General features: G+C 47.3%; 1 protein-coding gene across 1 annotated transcript in view; it reads right to left on the bottom strand.

Moving 5' to 3' along the window:
- RREB1 (ras responsive element binding protein 1) overlaps positions 1–21,369 on the bottom strand; it is a 72,589-nt gene that overhangs the window by 7,951 nt on the left and 43,269 nt on the right. Inside the window, exons 6-7 of the mRNA XM_006888764.1 lie at positions 10,726–10,915; positions 6,102–9,000 (exon numbers count right to left, since the gene is read on the bottom strand). Coding sequence (XP_006888826.1) covers positions 6,102–9,000; positions 10,726–10,915 — 3,089 coding nt within the window. The remainder of the gene's footprint in view (positions 1–6,101; positions 9,001–10,725; positions 10,916–21,369) is intronic.

Genomic DNA, 21,369 nt, shown 5'->3' with positions numbered 1-21,369 from the left:
TTTTGTTCCAGGTGCTAATAAGCTTCCACCTGGGAGTAAATGAGTGACTAGGAAGTTGACACCAGTAGACTCCCAAGAACAGCAGTATCCCACTGTACTCTCTGCCTCCACGTTCTCTTCCTGTCCTCTTCACAGAGCAGGAAAACCAGGAGAATCAAGCCCCCGACTGTAAGTTCTCTGGTTGAGTTTGTTTAACCTCTCCTCTTTCTTGGTTTCTTTTTGTACTGTAATCAGTGTTTCAAAATGCAAGCAGGGTCCCCTTCTCTTTGCCCCCATCTTCCTGGATGGGGCCCTTGTGTGGGAACCAACAAACAGCAGACCCTCAGTGGGTTTTTAGAAGCAGTGAATTACTGGGGGGAGACTGTCCATCCTCCCCTGGAACAGCTGCTGGATTCAAACCAGTTACCTTTGGGACTGCAGTGTAGTTTCTTAACATTGGGCCGCCAGGGCTGCCTACACTAGGGACAGTTCACAAGGAGTAGAGAAGGCAAAGGTGACCTGGCAGAATGCAGAGGAAGGTGGGCTGGTTGAAGGACTTCATGAGAGGGTTCAATGCACTGTATCACCAAGTGCTTGTTTCTCCCCTGCTCCCGACCCTTATGCTCAAGAATTTCCTTCTCAGTTCTGCAGGGGAGAGGTTTCAAGTGTTCACACACTGGACAGGGGTTCACCCTCATCAAATGTTATCACCTGCAACAGTGGCGTGTCCTGCAACACTACTCCCTCCAACACATAGTAGGTTCATCCTGGAGGACAGGAGCTGAGGAGGATCAAGAGCAAGTGGGAACCAGAGGCTGGGGACAGAAGGCCTGTAGCCTGGGGTCAGCGAGGGTAGGGGCGCGTGCTCTAGTTTTCTGAGGCAGAGCAAGCACAGCTGCGTTGCACAATTGCAGGGGTGCCATGCACACAACCCCACTGAGACGACATCCTTGAGATGTTCCCGTCACCAGCAGTGCTTCTTAAGAAAATGGAGGGTTGGGGACTTGGGGGAGTGGAAGCTGGTCACAACTCTGCATCCTCTTCTCCATGCATCCTTTACAAAGCTCAAGGAGGGCTTCCTGCTACCGTTATTTTAAAAATTCGCTTGAATTTTGATACTTATTGTCATAAAAACGAGCAGTAAAGGATTTTAATCTTCACCATGCACCTCTCAAATTACTTTTTACTTACCATCAAAAGGTGTACATAATATTTAATGATCACTAGGTTTAGAAGGCCATGGTATTAGGGATATTATAACTAATGTCAGATGGATCTTGGCTAAAAGCAGAGAGTACCAGAGGATTGTCTATTTGTGTTTCATTGACTATGCAAAGGCATTTGACTGTGTGGATCATAACAAACTGTGGCTGACTCGGAGAAGAATGGGAATCCCAAAACACTTGATCATGCTTATGTAAAACCTTGGACCTACAGGCATTTATCAGAACAGAACAAGGAAACACTGCATGGTTTAAAATTGGGAAGGGTGTATGCCAAGGATGTGTCCTATCTCCATATTTTTTCAATCTATGTGTGGAACAGATTATTCAGGAGGCTGGGCTCTATGAGGAGAAATGTAGCATCAGGATTGGTGGAAGAGTCATCAATAATCTGCATTATGCAGCTGACACAACCCTGCTTGCTGAGCCTGAGGAAGACCTGAAGCGCTTGCGGCAGAAAGTCAAGGACTGCAGCCTTCAATATGAATTGAAGTTCAACATCAAGAAAACAAAGATTCTCAACACTTGGCCAATGGGCAGCATCATGATGAATGGTAAAGAGACTGAGATTTTTAACAGCTTCAGTTTGTTTGGCTCTACAATAAACACTCTTGGTACCAGCATCCAGGAAATGAAAAAACAAACTGCAGGAGGGGCAATCTCCTCCTGTACCAGTCAGATCTGATTTGATGGTACACGCACACACAAAAAAATAAAAAAAATTTTAAAACAAAACAAAACAAAACAAAAAACCAAACTGCATTGGGAAAGTCTGTTGTCAGAGACTTCTTCAAAGTACTGAAGTGCAATGATGTCAGTCTGGAGTCAAAGTGTGCCTGACACAAGCAACGGTCTTTGCAATTACTTGCTATGCATCAGAAACCTGCAATTACTAGGGACGACAGATGAAGAATTGATGCCTTTGAGCTGTGGTGCTGGAGAAGAGTATTGAATGGACATATACCATGGACTGCTAGGAGAACAAACAAGTTCATCCTGGAGAGGGTGAAGCCAGGCTGCTTCTTGGAGGCAAGGATTCTGAAGCTTCGTCTAATATACTGTGGACATGTTGCAACATGAGATCAGTCCTTGGAGAGGGACCTCATGCTTGGGAGGGAGGAGGGACAGCACAAGAAAGGAAGACCCTCGATGAGATGGATTCAGTGACTGGGGTAATAAGGGTAGGTATGCCAGAGACAGTAAGATTGGCACAGGATAGATCAGGGTTTGGGGCCGTTCTACACAGGGTCGTTATGAGTCACAGGGGACTTGACGACATATAACAACAACAATAACAACAAGAAGACCTATTTTAAGTTAAGAGAAAAAAGCTTTTCCTCTTAATAGGTTATCACTAAGAGGCAGTATCAGGGCAGCTCCCTCTAATGCAAAATTTGGAGGGAGCTTGTCAGGCAGAGAAGAGAACAAGCCAACTGCCAGGAGAGGAGTCATGACTTCAAAAACCAACTCTCCTTTACCTGCACATTGGTAAATGTTTCACTTTTGCCTACAACTCGTAGCAACCCTATCAACTACAGATCTGAACCCTGCCCTATCCTCTATCCTCATCATCTCTGCTCTGCTCAAGTCACTTGTGTAACAACAAGACCCCTATCTTGTTGGGAATCTTCTTCATTTTCTCCATTTCTCATATATGAACTCTCTCTCTCCTCCTCCTCATTGCTATGGAGTTAGAACCAACCTATAGCTGACCCTCCAATGGGCTTTCAGAGGATATAAATCACACAAGAAGAAGCAGCCCATCTTTCTCCCATGGAGCAGCTGGTGGATTTGAACTGGCCACCTTTGGATTGGCAGTACAATCCACCCAGTAGGCCATCAGAGCTCTCTATAAACTATTTAGATTAGGCAAATGGACAGAGAGCACAGTACCGGTCACCAGGGGCTGGAGGTGGGGAGAAAGGGGAGCTGTAAGTTAGGGGGCTTCTGCTTGGGGTGAAGAGCTGGCAAAAGGGGGAGGGGTGGGCAGGGAGGAAAATGTGCAACAATGAATGAATGGAAATCCAGTCTCTATAAACTTTCAATAGAAAAAAGAAGAGCTGGCAACAGTAATGACTGTATAACGTAGCGAAGGTATGCCATGTCATGAACCTGCAGTGCTCAGAAAGGATTCAAAGAGTCAATTCTGTGATACATGTTTTACCTTAGTAAAACATTAAGAACACATTCCATACACACATAGACACAGAGGAAAATTATGAGATAATGATCTTGCTATCAGAAATGATCACTGGAAGATTGAAAACAGATGATTTCGAAGTTGTGTTCATTTTTCAAGGAGAATCTGGGTTAGACAAGTAAACTGCCAAGACTATGGCCTTCAAGCCCGGAACGTCACACTTATAGTTCAATTTTTAGACAGACAGACAGACAAACAAACATTTTTCCAAAACAAGAAAGAAAATTAGTCCAACAATAAATAGGTCTGTGTTCATTGCCAAGGAGTGAGAATTGTCACAGAGCTGACCTCCGGAGGCTGTAATTGGCACAAGATTGCTCACCTTTCTTCAGAAGAGCAGTTGGAGCGTTTGAACCACCTGCCTTTGAGTTGGCAGTGCAACTCCTACCCACTAGGACACGAGAATGCCGGAAAACAATTTTATAAAGTGATTAGTAACACCAAAGAGGTGCTTACACCTTAGATTAACCAACTATCTGAGGCCAAAGGAGTAGCATTTGCCCACACAGAAGGAGAAGGCAGGACAGAAGATTAACAGAAATGAGACTGACAAGGAGTATGTGGTAAAAGTACAATTAGATTGTGGCTTAATGTTAGCAATTAATTTTATAACATAAACTGTGTATGAATGGTTAAATAGGAAGCAAATCTACTTTGTAAACTTTCACTCAAATCAACAATAAAACAACAATGAGCTACAATTACAGAGGAAACCTTGTAGGTGCCTTTCAAAAAAATAAGATAAAGTGACTTGGGGCACTGTGCCTCTGCACTGCCCTCACCTCGTGGTTGGCTATTTCTGGGCTTGGCAGGGGTTGGGTGACTGACGCCAAACACAACTGGTATCTGAAGCACTTTCCACACAGAGGTTTGGAAATCTTAGTGATTTTCACTCTGAACTCTCAGCTGGCAGAGAGAAGGGAATGAACCCGTGAGAAACATGGAGGGGCCAGGTGATCCCAGTGTGGTAACAGGCAGGAGGAGGGCTTGACTGACCCAAGGCCTGCATCTGGCGAGGAGGAAGGGGAAGGAGGAAGCGAAGGGCAGAGGCCTCAGGGCCCTGGCTCCACGTCCTGGCTCAGTGCCCTTCACCTGTGCCCGCACACCCTCGAGGAGCCGGGGCGGGGACAAAACACAGCGTGCCCTCTCTCCTGAAGTAGAGAGGTGAGGAGCCAGACCCTGGGCCTGCTCAACAGGAAGTGGTGGGCAGCAGGAGACTTTTACAGGCAGGGAGGAGGAGGAAATTCAACTGTGTAACACCAGGCCAGCTTCCTCATTCAAGATAAATTCCTGGAACCTGGGCCTCTGAGATGGCAGACATGGTGTGCTCCAGCCCAACAGTGAGGATCTGGTCGCCCCACTGCTGCCTAGTCTGGGTGGGTGTCCCTACTGCTGCCTGGTCTAGGGGTGTGAGGTGGAGAAGTAAGTCTGCAAGACAAAGCACACGAAATTCCAAGTACCAGTGGAGACCAGAAGCCAACCCTCCAGCTGAAACTGGAGACTGTTCAGATCTTCTGGCCAAAACCCAACTAGATGTTAATACTACAATTAAAAGACACCACCCCTTCCCTGAAGGACACTTTTGTTGGCAGGGTAGTTTCAAAGTCAACGTTTAATTTCTGTCCTCTTAACCATACATCTACGGTCCTTCAGTGGTGTGCATGGTGTGAGTTCTGCTACTAACCTAAAAGTTAGCAGTTTGAATCCACCAAGCAGTGACTAGGAAGAAGGGCCTGGTGACCCGCTTCTGTAAAGAAAACCCAAGGGATCAGTTCTATACACACAAGGGATCACCAAAAACTAGTATGGACTAATGACAATGCCTTGGTTTTAAACTTATGCATGCCTTAAGTCTCCCTTCAGGTTTCCGGAGGCAGCATCGCTCATAGATAATTAGGGAGTAGGGAAGACTTAGCCCTGAGATTCTCCAATAGCAAAGCATACCTTCAGGAAAATGCTAGGTGTGTGCAAAAAGGCAGGATTCCTGGGGTTCCTTCCAGCTCCAAAATCTAATGAGGGGAATGTTCCAACACAGAGCCAAATATGGCCAAGTGCTTTCCACCAGCCAGCTATGCGCTGACCCCACACACAAACCCCTGGAGGTCAGGGCAGCACTGTGATCTGACGGTTTCCAGGACCAAGTGTTTGGGAGCCTTTCCTCCCTACGTGCCACTGGGGGTATTTCAGCTGCCAGCCTTTCATTCAGCAGCCCTGAGTGCATCCATGGTCTGCGCTACCCAAAGACTGGAGCTTTGTAACAAGATTTAACAAAGATGATGCTGAGCTTCTCATGGGTCCTGCATTCATTACACTCCTCTTCTTCAAAGTCCTCTTCTCCTGGCTACTGCCTGGGATACCCTGCTCCTGGGAGAGACCACCCTCACTGTCACTAATACACCTACAAGGTGAACCCCCCCTGACTTCAATGACCACTGTGCTTGAAGGGCTCCAACATGGGACAAGAAGTCACTCTGGTTCCCAATCTGGTTAAAAGGTCATTCTGCATTCAAATGTTCTTCCACTGAGCTATACCCCCTAAAAGGTCATTCTGATATCTGACCTGATTACAAAGGTTATGCTGGTTCCTAAGCATAGAGAGGGAACCACCACAGCATCACAGCATCACCAGGCAAGCACTCTGCTTCTGAGACCCGAAAGGAAGATGGGGATGGGATGCTCTGCTGGGAACGGCCACTTACCGGTGTGTGTGAGCATGTGCCTCTGCAGGGAGCTGGCCCACGGGAATACCCGTGGGCAGTGGGGGCAGCTGATCTTCTGCTGGCAGTTGGCATAGGAGTTGCGCCTGGCCCTCAGCCCTTTGTCCTCTGGGGGGCTGGCCTGCTCATCGTCACTGATGTGGGGGTCAGTCAAGGCTGCAGACACCTCCTCTTGCACTCCATCCTCGGCGCTCTGTAGGAATGGGCTGAACTTGTTGGTGTCGGTGGTGGCCAGCATCTTCTCAATGCTGGCGAACTCCCCGCTGGAGTCCAGGTCCACACCGCCACTGCTGTTCTTGGCCCGGCTTCGCACCCCTTTCTTCCGGCCCCTCTTCCTAGATGCGCTAGCTGGCCCCTGGTCGGTGGGAGAGGTGGCCTCAGGACTAGTGGCCATTGTAGGTGGGTCCTTGGATTCCTGTGGGCTTGTGGCTTCACTAGGGCTGGATTTGGCCATGGTGCCCCCCACCGAGTCGGTGCCCGAGAGGCCACTGCTGGTGCTGGAGGGCCCGGACTCGGCCACTTTGGTCTTCAGCAGGGTGGGGGCTGAGGACACAGAAGAGATGATTTGGGCAATAGAGGCCAGTGGGGGCAGCTCCTCGGTCACAGGGGGCTTTGGCAAGAGCAGGGGCGGCTTGGGGCGCAGTGGCCGGAGCAGGGCTGAGCTGCTAATGAGGGCTGAGCTGCTCAGGAGGGTGGGATTGCCCAAAAGGGCTGAGGAGTAGATGGGGACCGCGAGCTGGACGGGCCCCTGCATGGCCTGTGCATTGGGCTCCTGGTGGGGTGTCGTGGAGGTGGCTAGTGCCAGGGTTCCAGGTTTGTCCAAGCCCCCAGTGGGCCCCAACACTGCTGGCAGGGTGGGGCACAGAGATGGACAGACCAGGGGTTGCTCGCCTTCCTGGGGCTCCTGCTCGGGTTTCTTGGCCTCATCTGAGGCAGCCAAGTCCTGGTCTCCTCTCTTGGGGTTCTTGGGGATGGAGAGATCTATGGGCTCCATGGAACAGTCGTAGGGGGCCAGGGAGGAGGGGCTGAGGAAAGAGGTGGAGCTCTCTTGTTTCACATGGACCAAGGCCAGGCCCTTCTGGGAAAAGTCAAGGGGTTCGTTGAAATCCACTGCAAAACTACTGGTGGGCTCCAGCTTAACAGAGATGTGGGGGGCTGGGGTGGGACCCCCGTGTAAGAAGCCGTTCTGGGGCTCCAGGAAGGCCGCTATAGGCTTGTGGTCAGCAAAGGCCCCGCAGCCGCCTTCCTCCACCATGCTGGCGGTGTCTGCAGCTGGCCCCTCTCCGGCACCCCCACTGTCTGTGGCCAGGATGTAGCTCTCGATCTCCTGCTCCGGCACGTGCAGGTGCTGCTTGAGGATATGGTGGATGCAGTTGCGCTTGGCAACGAAGGGGGCACTGCACACCTTGCACTCGAATGGCTTGCGGCCCTTTTGGCAGCCACCCAGGCCGCGGCCACAGTGCGTGCGCATGTGGATGCGGAGCGCGCGGTAGTGCTTCAGGTCCTCGCCGCACAGCCGGCACACCGCGTCTGGGGCACACAGGGCGTCCACCATCTCCGCTGCACCGCTGCTGACGTACTCGATGTTCTTCTCGATGTCCTTGCGCGTGGCCTTGAGGTGCTTCTTGCGCAAGTGCCGCTCGCAGTTGGCCTTGACTGTGAAGGGGTAGTGGCAGATCTTGCAGACATAGGGCCGTTCCCCGCTGTGTGTGCGCAGGTGGCGGATGAGGGCGGCCTTGTCAGCGGCAATGTAGTCGCAGATGTTGCACTGGTAGGGCGAGATGCCGAGGTGGGAGCGCACATGGGCGCGCAGCACCCCAGAGAAGGCAAACACCTGGTTGCAGAAGCGGCAGGGGTAGAGGACTTTGCGCATGGCCGGGGTCTTCTTGCTGGCAGACCCTGCCATGAGGGCCTTGAGGTCGCCTTCCGTGATTTCTTGCTTGATTTTGGCCTCCATGCTGAGAGGCAGCAGCGCCTCGATGATGCTGTCCTGCTCCAGTCGTGTCTTCAACTCAGCCTGGCCTTGCAGCTCAGCCAGGGGCTGCAGGAAGAGCTGGGTGGCAGCGCTGGGCTGGGCTCCGGCCTTGGCCTGCAGCAGCTGGGCACTGGAGACGGCCTCCACTGAGCCCTTTAGCAGTTTGAGCGGAGGAGGTGGCAGGCTGGGGCTGACGCTGCCAGGGGAGGACTGTTGGGTGTTGACAAGCGGTGGGGGCGTTGAGGTGGCCACCACTGTGCGTGGCGTAACCAGGGGCTTTGGCTTCAGTGGAGGCATGTGCTTGAAGATGGCCTGCATGGGGGTGGCAGGGGCCTTGGAGAGAGGCGGAAGACTGATCTGTGGGGGAGCAGAGGCTGCCATCTTCAGGATCTGCTGGATGTCAGCCAGCTCGATGGCAGACTCGCTGGAGATGGGCTTGACCACAATACTGCTGTCGGGCTGGATGATGAAGCCCTTCTGGAAGGGCTGCAGGGACAAATGCTTTATGTTCTCCTTGGTGGTGGGGAGGACAGCAAGCGGGCCTCCCAGAGAGGTGGCCTCAAAAGGGGAGAGACTCAGCAGGCTGGCACAGGCGGGCTCCTGAGGTAGCTGGCACCTGAGTGTCTCGAGCTGGATGGCTTGGTTGTCATCCGGCAGCTCCTCGGCGAGGGTGGGCTTCTCGTCTTTGGTGTGCTGCAGGCCCAGCAAGGCCAGGAAGACCTTTTGGTCAACAGTGTCCCCGGCCAGGGGCTTGGCCTGTGGCTTCTCCCGCCCTGGGTTTCCAGAGCTGTGGGTCTGGCGGTGCAGCGTGAGTGAGGAGAGCATGGGGAAGGCCTTGTCGCAAGTCTCGCAGACAAAGCGGTGCTGCTCGCTGATGCACCGTCGCAGGTTTGCTTCACACCAGGCCTGCAGAGCGTGGGACAAAGGACAAAGTTATCAACCTGATGGAACTGGGGTGCAGGCTCCAACCTACTGTACTGAAGGATCAGACTCCCGAGGCTTGCTAAGCCCCTGGTGGAGTAAGCAAAGCCACAAAACATTTTAAAAAATATCACATTTCTGTATGCTGAGAAATGAGACTGCCACTGAGGGAAAACCTTGTAGGATCCCATATATATATCAAGTAAATGGTACAGGGCAGTGTACAGAAATCATGATTTATCAAATGGACCGATGTGAGAAGGACGGGAATGAGGAGTTGTCATGTAGAGGACACCAAGCTGCTTCTAAGAGCAGAGGAAAACTAGGAAATGAATAGGGAATGTGGTGGACGCCTTTACAGGGTGAAAATTATCAATGTCACACTGAAAGAAGACTGAATTGGCAAATGTTTCATTATATAAAATCTTACTGCAATTATAAGTGTATCACGTTTGTTTAATGAGTAACCTCTCTGCTTTATCAGTAACATCAATCTCCATGGGTCCTCACCAGGGAAGCCATGAACTACAGTTAAGTAATAATCTTATGAAAACAGAGAAATGGTTCTCTTTTCAAATGAGAACTTTGCAAAGCTAGCGGATGGGATGGAAAGCAGAGCAGACCCCTCTGTGGTGTGGAAGGAGCGGCAGGGTGCTGGGATGGTCTTTCGTCATCTGGTGGTGACGCAGGTGCACGCGCTTTCCACATGCACACCTCAACAACTTCGTGACTGATATTATTATTGAGATTGTTTGGTTTTGGGTTTTCATGTTGGGTTTGTTTTTTTTTCAAATGAATTTTTTTTAGAGTCACTTTAACAATTGCTCTCTCTACACGCAAAAATTAATAAGCTTTCCTCGTTTAGGTCAATCATGACCTGGACCATTTTAGATAGAACCCTTTATATAAGGCTGGAAACAACTAGCTGCAAAGCAAATGATCCCTGGGTGGCACAAATGGTTTGACCTTGGCTACTGGTTGACAGTTCAAAACCATACAGAAGTGCTGTACACAATGGCTTGGAAAACAGCTTCTCTAAAGATTACAGCTATGAAAACCCTACTCTGCAACATATGGGGCCAGGGTGAGCTGGAACTGATGTGACAGCAATGGATTTTGTTTTTCTGAATATAGGTATCACAGAGAAAATATCTAAAAATTAGAAATTTGAGAATAAGATATGGCTGGGGAGGGGAGTGGTGGTGATGAATAAGTCACATATGGCTGGGGAGGGGAGTGGTGGTGATGAATAAGTCACATATGGCTGGGGAGGGGAGTGGTGGTGATGAATAAGTCACAGTTTAAAACCAAAATTTCCCAAGGACTGCAAGGGGCATTGCTGCTGCAGACCCATCTTGAAGCCGGGGTTCAAGTCAAAATAAAAATCAATCCCCTCCTCTCAACCCAGTGGCCACCCAAAGGCTGGGAGGGCCAAACTGAATCGCAAGAGAAAACACAGAAGGTGGATGGACATTTTAGGAAAAGAAAGCCCTCAGTGAGAGAAGTTCAAAGTCAGGATGTAACCGGGAAGCTTGCTGGGGGCTCGGTTGTGGTTCAAGTACCTTCGAGTGAGCAGTAACTCGGGGCTGACCCTCCGGCAGGTTTTTCAGAGGCAGTTAATCACACAGAAGGAGACCGCCCATCTTTCTCCCATGGAGCAGCTGGTACAGTCCAACCTCATACCTATGTGCTGACAGCACAATGCCTTACCTGAGAAATGCGAGGAAACTTCCGGCAGGAGAAGTCGGTGAATCCCAGGTCGTGGAAGCCAGCAGGTATTAAAGGGTTGTTCTGAATAAAGGGCCTCCCCATGGCGTCTCTCGGAAGCTGTTTGTGCACAAGCGCGTTGTGACGGAGCAATCCCCGATGTGTTCGAAAGGTGACACAGCAAATGTCACATCTAGGAGCAGAAAGAGTCAAGACAGGTGGCATCTAAGTTAAAGCATCCAGGTACAAGTAAGCATTATTCTATCTATCTTGTTAGTTTATTTCACTTCAGAAAAAGAAAGATGACAGAATGCCAGAAGTCAGTCTGCTCATGGTTGGTATCAAAATACTCACTTCTTCCCTTTTAAAAAATAATCAGAACTACCAACTTCTGCACAGAAAATTCTTTGCAGAAAAAACTGTTGTGTAAATATGACCTAAATAAGATGTGTGTGCCACATTGTAGACCATCGTGTTCTGACTCAAGTTAAACAATATACCCTGATCAGTTTTTTACACTCTCAGCTCAAGGAAACCTGAGAATTGTAAATAATTAAAAGCCAAAAAAGCATCCATGTGCCAACATCTGCATGTACATCAGCATCTCTGGTATCAAAAGGGGACATAATGGTAATCCAATTCTCCCACTGAATTCATAGTCATAGTGATTAGAGAATTCCGATACTACCATCTCCCTTATCTGAAAAGTCCGAAGAACTCCCATTTTTCAAGCAGACTATTTGTGAGGGATGCTACAGGTTCGGGTGGCACACTAGTCCCAGGAGGCAGGCAGCAGCATTACTCCCATCTTAAAGATGAAAACAAACATCAAGGCTCAAGACTTAATATTAAGCAAGGTGGCGTGGAGGTCACACAGTCAGCAAGAAGCAAAGATAGAAAGGGAGACTAGGTGTGACTGACTTTCCAGGGTCATGCCTCTGCACACAACCAACACAAGACAGGCTCCTCTCCTTCAAAGACTCTCGCCCCAGCTCCCAGCTGGAAACAATGGAGTATACTTCAACGATTTAGATCCTCCCAGAAGAGCTGTGGGTGAGCATTAATATTACTGGTAAGTATATTTGTTTTCTCCTGGACATAAGAGCCTACTATTTGGTCCTAAAAGTCTTCTGAGGTCCCAACTCTTCTCACTATTTCTTAGTTGTTGGAATTGACGGAAAACCTCATAAGCAGTTCCTTACTTCACCTCTGCCTTGCATGCGGACTTCTGGGTTGAATTTGCTCCAGGACTTAAGAACAATAAATGACATAGTGGAGCCTCTACATCTTGTGGTTCCTAACCTTTAAACTATAACAGACAAAGTGCTACTTAATAGGTCTTTTATTGTAAGAACTACCTTCCCTCTGTACCTTGATTTGTGCCACTATTAGAGCCTCTACTTGGAATATTATTGCTTTTTAATTCTTGACTCAAGTACTTTTGTTAGTTAAATTTGTGTCTTCTAGGCTGCAACACTTCCATGATACATCTTCAAGGATATGAACATGTACGGCTAAGTACAATTGATAACAGTGCATCTAAATTCCAAAATCAATCTCCATAATAGCCTATGTGTTTCCTACTGCCAAAGGGGCCCTTTAGAGTAGTGAGAGAAGATCTTCACCTGAAACCCACAGCATCCCTTTTCAGCAGGAAGTAGCTAAGAGAATACGCCATCCTCTTTTCCTTATGAATCAGGGTGAAGTCTCTCTCAGGGAGGAGTGATAGGGAATGGCAAAGGACACACTGACAAAGGAGATTAATCAGAACTGGCTTTGACAAGCACTGTGGCAATTGGACAATTAAAACAGACTTTCAATGGGGGAAAAAAAGAGGAACGAACTGGGGAGGAGGGTAGAGAAAATAGTGCAGCAGTGAATGAATGAAAACCCAAAATCTCTGTAAATGTTCATTAAAATTAATAAAATTTAATTTAAAAAAAAAAAAAGAAAGACTCTCGAAGGTGGCAATCCCCTTAAAGATGGATCAGAACACTTCACTTTCAGGTATTACCTCCACACCTGAAATGTCACACAGACACACAGCACACACCGTCTACATACAATGTTTTCACTACTTGTCACCCGAGGCGTCTGCAGGTCATCACAAGCCATATTAAACCAGTTGCTGTTGAGATGATTCTGACTCATTGTGAACCCATGGTGAGAAGGCAGAGCTCACTTCACCCAAAGGGTTCCAATGGTTGACTTCTGGGAAGTCGATCTCCAGGCCTTTCTTCCTAGGCACTTGTGGGTGGATTCAAGTGGCCAACCTTTTCATTAAAAACCAAGCGCATCTCAAAGGATGTTAAGTAAGATGACCCTGGGACACTGGCTTGGTTTCAACGGGTCACCATCAGGCAGTAGAGATCTCTAACTGTCCTGTCATCACAGATGACATCTACCAGCTCTAGAGGGACTTAGGAACCAGTTATCAAGAGCTTGCTGTATGTAGATTATCATTCTCAGCATGGACAGGAAAGATGCAACTGACCCACATAGCCCTACCCTCCACAGAAGACTATTGTTTGACAAAGAACCTGTGGCAGAGAGAGACATAAACCTTAATGGAAACTTTTTAGCTTTGGAATTCGCTGGGAATCAAGAGATAAAGGCATGACACATGAAGTCACTGCATGAGTTTTCACTAAGCATTGAAAGCAACAATTGCCCAGACGGCTGGCCGAAGCCTTCCTTATCATGTGGGGGCAGGACCTAGAAGGGCACCATCTGGCCATGGCCTTGGCTCTCCTGTTACCTTCTCCCCATTGAAATTCCTGTCACCATCCAGCTGCATTTACAGTACCAGTTCTCCTGAGTCATTCTCAAGACAAAACTCCTTTTAGGGAATTCTGCTTGGCTTACTAACTATAACAAAAGGTGAGTAAGGGATAAGACAGATAATCCAGGGCACCTCAAGGAGGACAGAGAAGAATCAGAGTGGAATTCTTCCCTTCCATGCAGGAGAAACTGGGTTCAATTCCCAGGCGACACATTGCACATGCAGCCCTCTTCAAGTGGCTGGTCACTGTGATAATGCTTAACATGTTCTAGGAATTCCATACTAAAACAAATTAGGAAGGAAAGCCAGGCAATCTACTTCTGAAAAAACCTTCGGTCATACCTGCCCATTGTACAACCCACCCCAGGGACAAAGCACGACGAGGCAGTGTTTGTTTCACTGTATGTGGGTCGCCATGAGCTGAGCTTGACTGGACAGCAGCTAGGAATAACAAAGCAGTTTAAATATCAGAAATTCTTCTAGCTCCTTTTCTAGCCCTTTCTTCCCTCTACCTGGCCCTGGTCCCTGGTAAAGTCCTTGCGTCTTCAGAGTGGCCAATGCTCCCACTTGGCCCTGTCAGAACTGCATGCAGAGGTGATAGGCAGGGAATCAAGAAGCTTCGTGAAAGGTGAAAATAAGAGAAAGAGGGGAATGCCAGTGTTGACAGAGTGGCAACCCATGAACCAGAAGGTCCTGTAGGCATTTATCAACAAAAGCCTACAATGCATGCCTCCTGAAATAGCAACACATATTACATACTGTGTTATGAAACCTCTGTTTTAGTTAATTCTCACTAGTGTCGCTACTGCTGATACTGTGCTGCTTCTCCAACGTCTCTTTCCAATATCATCATCTGATTCCTGTGTAGTCCATCAGGTCAGGCCCATGTATGTAGTCATGGTTTAAGTATGTACTTATTTTTTAAAAAAACTATTTGCAATAAATAATTCTTTGTACAAAATTCAATCATTTAATTTCAAGTCTCATTTCTGTTACCAAGTCCTTAAGTTTTCAACTACCAGTCTTTCTTGTTTCCAGCTTTTGCGTTTCAATCATCAATTATTATCTGAATAATAGTTGTATTAATAGGTCTTCCTTATATGCATAGACAGTATCCTCTCATGGCACTGTACTTCAGGATATCTCTTATAATGTTCTTTTTGACTGTGATTGCAATACTCTTCTAAGTCATTCATGGCATAATAGATCATAGGATTGCCTGATTCAACACAGCCAATACCCATCCATCTCACCTCCCTTAATGCCTAGGATATTGATCTTTATGCCTAGGATTATTGGTCTTTATGTATTTCATTTAATTTCTGAGAACTCTCAATATTTCTGGATTCATATTTTGTACATTCTGTGTCCCAATTATTATTGGATGTTTGCAGCAGTTTCTCCTCATTTCTTAATGTTTTCCAATTTGAGGGGTTCTATTTCTGGAACTATATGTAATAGTGCTCCTCTGTTATCCACGACAAAGACAAGAAAGAAAAGACCAAAATACATGTCAGAAGAAATCTTAAAAATTACACTAGAATGTACAAATGCCAAAACAAAGGGAAGAAATGCTGAGGTAAAGGGGATGAAAAGACGATTTCAAAAAGCAGTTTGAAAAGACAAGGCAAAAAATTATAAAAAAAAATGTGCAAAGAGCTGGAGTTAGAAAATCAAAAGGGAAGACCACACTGGATATTTCAAGTTGAAAAAACTTGAGAAGGCAATACAAGCCTCCAGCTGTAATAATGAAGGGTTCTAATGGGCAAAATCTTGAATGATGCAGGAAACATTACAAGTAGACAGAAGGAATACACAAGAGTAACGGTACCAAAAAGGACTGGTTGATACGGAAACATTTCAGAAAGTAGCATATGATTAAGAACCACTCGTAATAAAAGAAGTTCAAGCTGCATTGAAAGCCTTGGCAAACATTAAGGCCCTAGAATAGATGGAATACCAACTAATATGTTTTAACAAAGAGATGCAGCTCTGGATATGCTCACCAGGTTGTGCCAAGAAATCTGGAGGTTAACTACCTGGCCAACTGATTGGAAGAGATCCATACTTGTTCCCATTCCCAAATAGTTGATCCATCAGATTGTGATGGCTTGCTGTTGTTGGACGCAGTAAAGTCAGAACCAACTCATAGCTTACCCTCCCCCGTGGGTTTTCTGAAGCGGTAAATTGCACAGGAGGAGACTGCCCATGCTTCTCTCACAGAGCAGCTGGTGGATTCAAACCACATGTCTTTGAGATTGCAGTATACCTTCTTAACACCAAATCACCGAGCTCCCTGTTGTGGCTTACTTTTAAGGAACTGCGATGCCAACACAGAGGTACATGGCTCAAATCCACTAGATGCTCTATGGGTCTCCAGTGTGATTTTCTACTTCTGAAAATCAGCTGGAGAGTCAGCGACAGGTCAGTTCTGACTAGCTGGTATACAACAACAATCATTAATATCACTGATAAGTACAATCTTTATAAAGATTATTAAATGACTCCTGGCATTCCTCCATCGAGTTTCTGAGACTTTTCTTACAAAGTCTGTTCTTTGATAGGACAGACTGCCAATCTTTGTGCCATGGAGCAGCTGGTAGATCAGAACCTGCAGACTGTTCTACCTTAGACTTCTCTGTGTCTAATTCCATCGTCCATTCTCTTTTTCACTTTCACCTTTTAGTTAGCAGCTGAATGTGTGTGCCATTCAAGGGATAGCATTCCCTACAGGGCAGAAGCATCTGGGCCTGACCACCTAGCTCCGTGACCAGGGGGAAAGGCAGTTCTAAAGCAGGGTAGGGTGAATGGATGGGCAGTTAGAGGGGTGGGGAGCCGGCTCAGAGACACAGTAAGTGGGCGGATGTTCAGGTCCAGGTTTTCACCAGTGTTCCTAAGGCCAGTTTCATAAAAGAAGACCACATACCTACCTTCCTTTGGTCACTGGATCCCCTAGTGATCTCAAAAAGGCAAATTCCTGGGTTTCATCACAGATCTACTAAAATAGGAGCTTCCATTTAAATGAGCACTTTGGGTGACTCATAACAATTAGGCTATTATGAAAACCACCAATCACAGAGAGGAATGAGTGAGAGATTGTAGAATCTAGAAGCATTAAGCTGTAAGCCTGTGTGAGATCTCCCCTAAGAGAGAGGACACTGTCCATGTGTGTGTCGTACCCTTCCCTAAGCCGGCTTTCCTGCTCCTCTGTAATACAAGGACCTCAGGAGATCTTTCAAACAACAGATCGTACAACGCTCCGAAAACTCGAAGTTTTAGTCCAACTGCATTTTATCTCACTAGGAAAACAAAACAGGAAGGACCTATTTCCTAGCCTGTATGATCCAAACACATGAAAGTCCAACAAAAATGAAAATGTAATTAAAACAAAACCAGTTCTCTTTCCCCCCACTCAGTCAGTCAAAACCAGAAAACAACAACAACAACAAACTATCTTAATGACATCTGTTGAACCTTAAGACATAACTAAGAGACTTAGATTTCCACGTAGGGGTGCCTCAGGAGAAAGGCCTGGAGATCTACTTCTAACAGGTCTCTTTCAGAAAAATCTCATTCTTGTCAAGTCAGAACTGACTCACAGCTGACCCTCTAGCTGGTTTCTGAGGCTGTAAATTGCACCAGAGCAGGGGGCCCATCTTTCTGCTGTGGGGAGCGACAGGTGAATTCAAACCACCCAAAAGGCCTGGAATTTTGGGTCAGCTGAGCATCCTCCAAAAGTTCACAGCTATTGAAAAACCTATAAAGCACAGCTCTAAGCAACACACATAGGGCTGCCATGAGCCAGTGCTGATGTGATGGTACCTGGTGGTGGTGAAGGAGCCCTGGTGGAGTAGTGTGAAAAGTACTGGGGTTACTGACAGAAAGGTTGGTACTTCAGTCCCACCAGCCTCTCAAAGAGAGAAAAATGGGCAGTCTTGTGGTGAAGGCTTACAACCTGAAATCTGAAACAGATGTTGCAAGTCAGAAATGACTCAAAGCAAGGGTTTTGTTTTAGGTTTGGTGATGGTGGTGGTGGTCCCACAAACAAGGTGCTCAAAAGTGACACAGAAAAAAGAAAGAGAAAAAAAAATCTACTTTGAAACCAGCAGCACATCATATGGCAGAGAACACCAGCAGAGACACTGCCTCCCCTCCCTCTCCACTCAGCACCTGACAGACTTAAATGAGCCCTGTGTGTAAAGCCACCCTCAGGAACACTGGAGCAGGCCTTTATCAGCCGGAGGCACTCCAGTTCAAGCAGCCCTCACACCAGGGAAGGATGTGCTGCAACTCTGTTTCCACTGCTCTTCAAGGACAATGGGGTCATTGTAAATGTGGGGACAAGGCTACAGAGGCCGCTGCAGGCTCTGCTCCAGGCTTCTCGAAGAGTCCCAGCTGCACGTATGTCTTCAGCAAAGCTATGTATGACTGCTGGGTACACACAACTCACACTCCCTGTTCACACTGTCGTTTGGGGGGTGGGGGTGGGGTACTTCCATGGGGTCAGAAAGAGTGAAGGGTACAACTGCAAACTACTCAGATGTGGTAAACTGGAGAGAGTCACTGGGGGCGGGGAGGCTGTAAGACAATGTCACTTTGCAAGAGATTTTCACAGTGTGGGGGAGACTTCACAAATCTGAGTGGTCATCCTGCTGAACTTTCTGGCCACAGAGACGGCCGCTGCATGTTGGAAACCAAGGGTAACTTCTTCAGTAGGAAGCTCACTAACCTGACTGTGAGATAAATGGATTTTGGGGAAAATGTATCCATTTGTAGGGCTTTAGTCAAGTCTACTGAAATAGATTCCATTCAGGAAAACAAATTCTTCAGGGGAAAGGACAAACCAGGTGCTCCGCCACAAGACGGCTCCCCTCCTTGTGTGAGGGCCAGCTCTCAGCAATGCCGAGATCTGTGCTCGCAGGGTTTGAACAGTGTACCTTTGGCAAGGAGACCACCAGGCCTTTCTTCTGAGGTGCTGTGGATAGACTCTAGACTCACAGCCAGCAACATATTAAGTATTTGCATCACCAAAGGACTTCAGGCCCGAGTCAACACCAAACCATTTCCTCAGTGTTTCTGTACCTTAAGGCAATCCTTGAGAGCTTTCTTCACTAATAAAACATCTTAAGTCTAGCAAAGTTTTTATAGAACGCCATAAGACAGAACTGACTGACTCATAACTGACCCTCCAGTGGACTTTCCAAGATTGTAAATCACATAGGAGATTGCCTATCTTTCTACACTGGAACAGCTGGTGGATTTGAACTGCCCATCTTTGGGGCTGGCAGTGTAACTCCTTACCCACTAGACCACCTGAGCTCCCTAAAAAAAACCAAGACAATGTTCCAACGCTAACACTCCCATCCACTTAGTACATAATACACCAACTCCCTAATTGTGAGGTCCTACTTTCAGCAGGCTGTCAGGTGATGCTTCCCATGAGTGGGGTGCAGGGACTCTAGGGGCTTACTGAAGGTGGGTGGATCTGGGTTTAGAGTTGGAGTCTAGAGAAGCACCAAGGACAGAGATGGGGAGGCAGTTGCCTGCCTCACTTTAGCACCACCTGTAATGCCACTGAAGGGCGCTGGGTAGGTGAGAAGCAAGGCTAGGAGGGTGGGGTGGGAGTCCCAGCCTGTGTGCACATCTCTCAGCAGCAGGCAGGGTAGCTGAGCTGAGTTTCAGGGGTGGCCACCAGGATGTAAAATAACACACATGTATACTGAGGGTTGCCAATACCTGGGGCTGAGGTGACACAGGGACCTTGGAGAGCATCAACATGTGCCTACATAATGGTCTGTTGTTAGCAGTGCTGCAGGCACTGTTACAGCTAAGTGTGGGTTCCAAACTTTACACTCCCACCCTTTCTCTTTCAACAAACAAAAAAAGTCTGACCTTCACAAGAGCTAGGTTGAATTAATACACTGCTCTGAAACCACCTGGGGACCCAAGGGTGGAAGCAACCAGCTCCCCTAGGTCAGGAAAGGCACTTCACTAATTATCTGTCACTGTGTGCTGTGGTGGCTTTGTGTTACATCGTGATGCCAGAAACTATGTCATTGGTATTTCAAAACCAGTAGGGTCACCCATGATTCACGGAGCTTCCAGACTCGGACAGACAGAAGGCAGGTCTGAAGATCTATATCCAAAACTCTCCCTGCAGTTATGACAGAAGCCTGGCTGCTCTAGTGGCTAAAGATGAGCAATGTCTGCCCTGCTGGACTCTTGCACAAGGATAGAGGTTTTCAGGACTCACTCAAGGATGATTTACAATTGAGCCCGACGATTCTCAAAGGATTTAATCCAAACACTAACGTTCTAGCTCACAGCAAATCTACTGTTTGTCTTCACAACAAAAGGAAAAAAAGCTAGTGAATTGAAAAACTACATGTAACACAACACACCTAATTAGGAATCAGGCATTAGGCAGGGTATCATTTGTTGTTCTTTTGACAGCAAATGCACAGAGTCATGTTCCTCATTTCAGTTAACACTTTTTAAAAAAGAAAGTGGAATAATCTGTGGATGGGGCAGACACGTGGCGTGGTGAGCGTGCTGGTGTGGCCACTGTGTGTGAGGAAGGGAGCGAAAAAACAGCCCTAAGGAGATTTGTGGATGTAGCACGTAATGTTTGGCTGCTAAAAGGAAGACTGATGGTTCGAATACTCTAGCTGCTGAGCTGGAGAAAGATGATCACCTTCCATAAAGATTTACTCCTTAGAAATCTGACCGGACTTGACAGCTTTATAAGTAGATCCTGGAGTCCCTGGGGCAAAAGTGGCTCAGTATTGGGCTATTAACCTTTCTGCCATTTACCCAGCAGTACACTGGACAAAAGGCCAGGAGATCCTCTACTTCTGGAAGGTCAGGGCCACTGAAAACCCGAGAGCAGAGTTCTACTCTGACACAGGGTGACCATGCATGAGCTCGAGTCTACTTGACAGCTGATTAGGCTTATATATATGTAGATATATATGCTTATGTATGTGTGTGTGTGTGTGTGTGTGTGTGTGTGTATATATATATATATATAATCAGTTTTGGAGGCTTATTCTACAGATCTCATTAGAAAACTCATTATCACTGAGTCAACTTTGATGCACAACAACCCTGTGGGACAGAGAAGAACAGTACAATGGGATTTCCAATGCTGTAACTTTTTTTAATTCTTTCATTGTTTTTGTGTGTGTGTACTGTCAAATCGGATCTGACTGGTACAGGAGGAGATTGCCCCTCCTTCTCCAGCAGAGCATCTGGTGGATTCGAACCGCGTACCTCTATGACTGCAGTGCAACTTCTTGCCACTAGGCCACCAGAGCTCCCTTGCTGTAACTCTTCATCGAAGCCGACTACCACATCTTTTCCCTCAGAGCAGATGGTGAATTTGAGCCACCACCAACATTTTGGGTAGTAGCCGAGCACTTATTGCTACCCCACCAGATCTCCCAGCAATAGCAACAATCATTAGTAACCAGATGTGACTACTGTCTTAAAAGGCATCAGCCCTGAAACAGGGAACCAGAAAGCACTTCTTTGAAACTTTCTCAGGAAAACTTTTGAGGATCTAAACTAGGAGAGAAGTGTGTGTACACGCCCAAGATGAGAGTCAAGCTGATGGCAGATTACCAGCTAGTCATTTCCAGAAACAGAATACAAGACTGCATATGTGATTTAAGAAAAAAGAAACAGTGTCCTAAACTGCAGGGATGAGCTCCTCCAGCGTTTGCTGCAGGAGGTCGGATGGTACGGTCCCTAAGGAGTTGCACTAACCCACAATTAGTAACTCTGATGGTTCCTCTCTCTTTGGGAGAAGGATGGGCAGCCTAAACACAATGGGGCATAAGCACAGAGGGTCAGACTCAACTGCA

This window comes from Elephantulus edwardii, unplaced genomic scaffold (assembly GCF_000299155.1).
Source record: "Elephantulus edwardii isolate Elephantulus edwardi_28Jun2011 unplaced genomic scaffold, EleEdw1.0 scaffold00071, whole genome shotgun sequence".
In the NCBI taxonomy this organism is placed as follows: Eukaryota; Metazoa; Chordata; class Mammalia; order Macroscelidea; family Macroscelididae; genus Elephantulus; species Elephantulus edwardii.
This window is presented reverse-complemented; position numbering and strand designations above follow the sequence as displayed.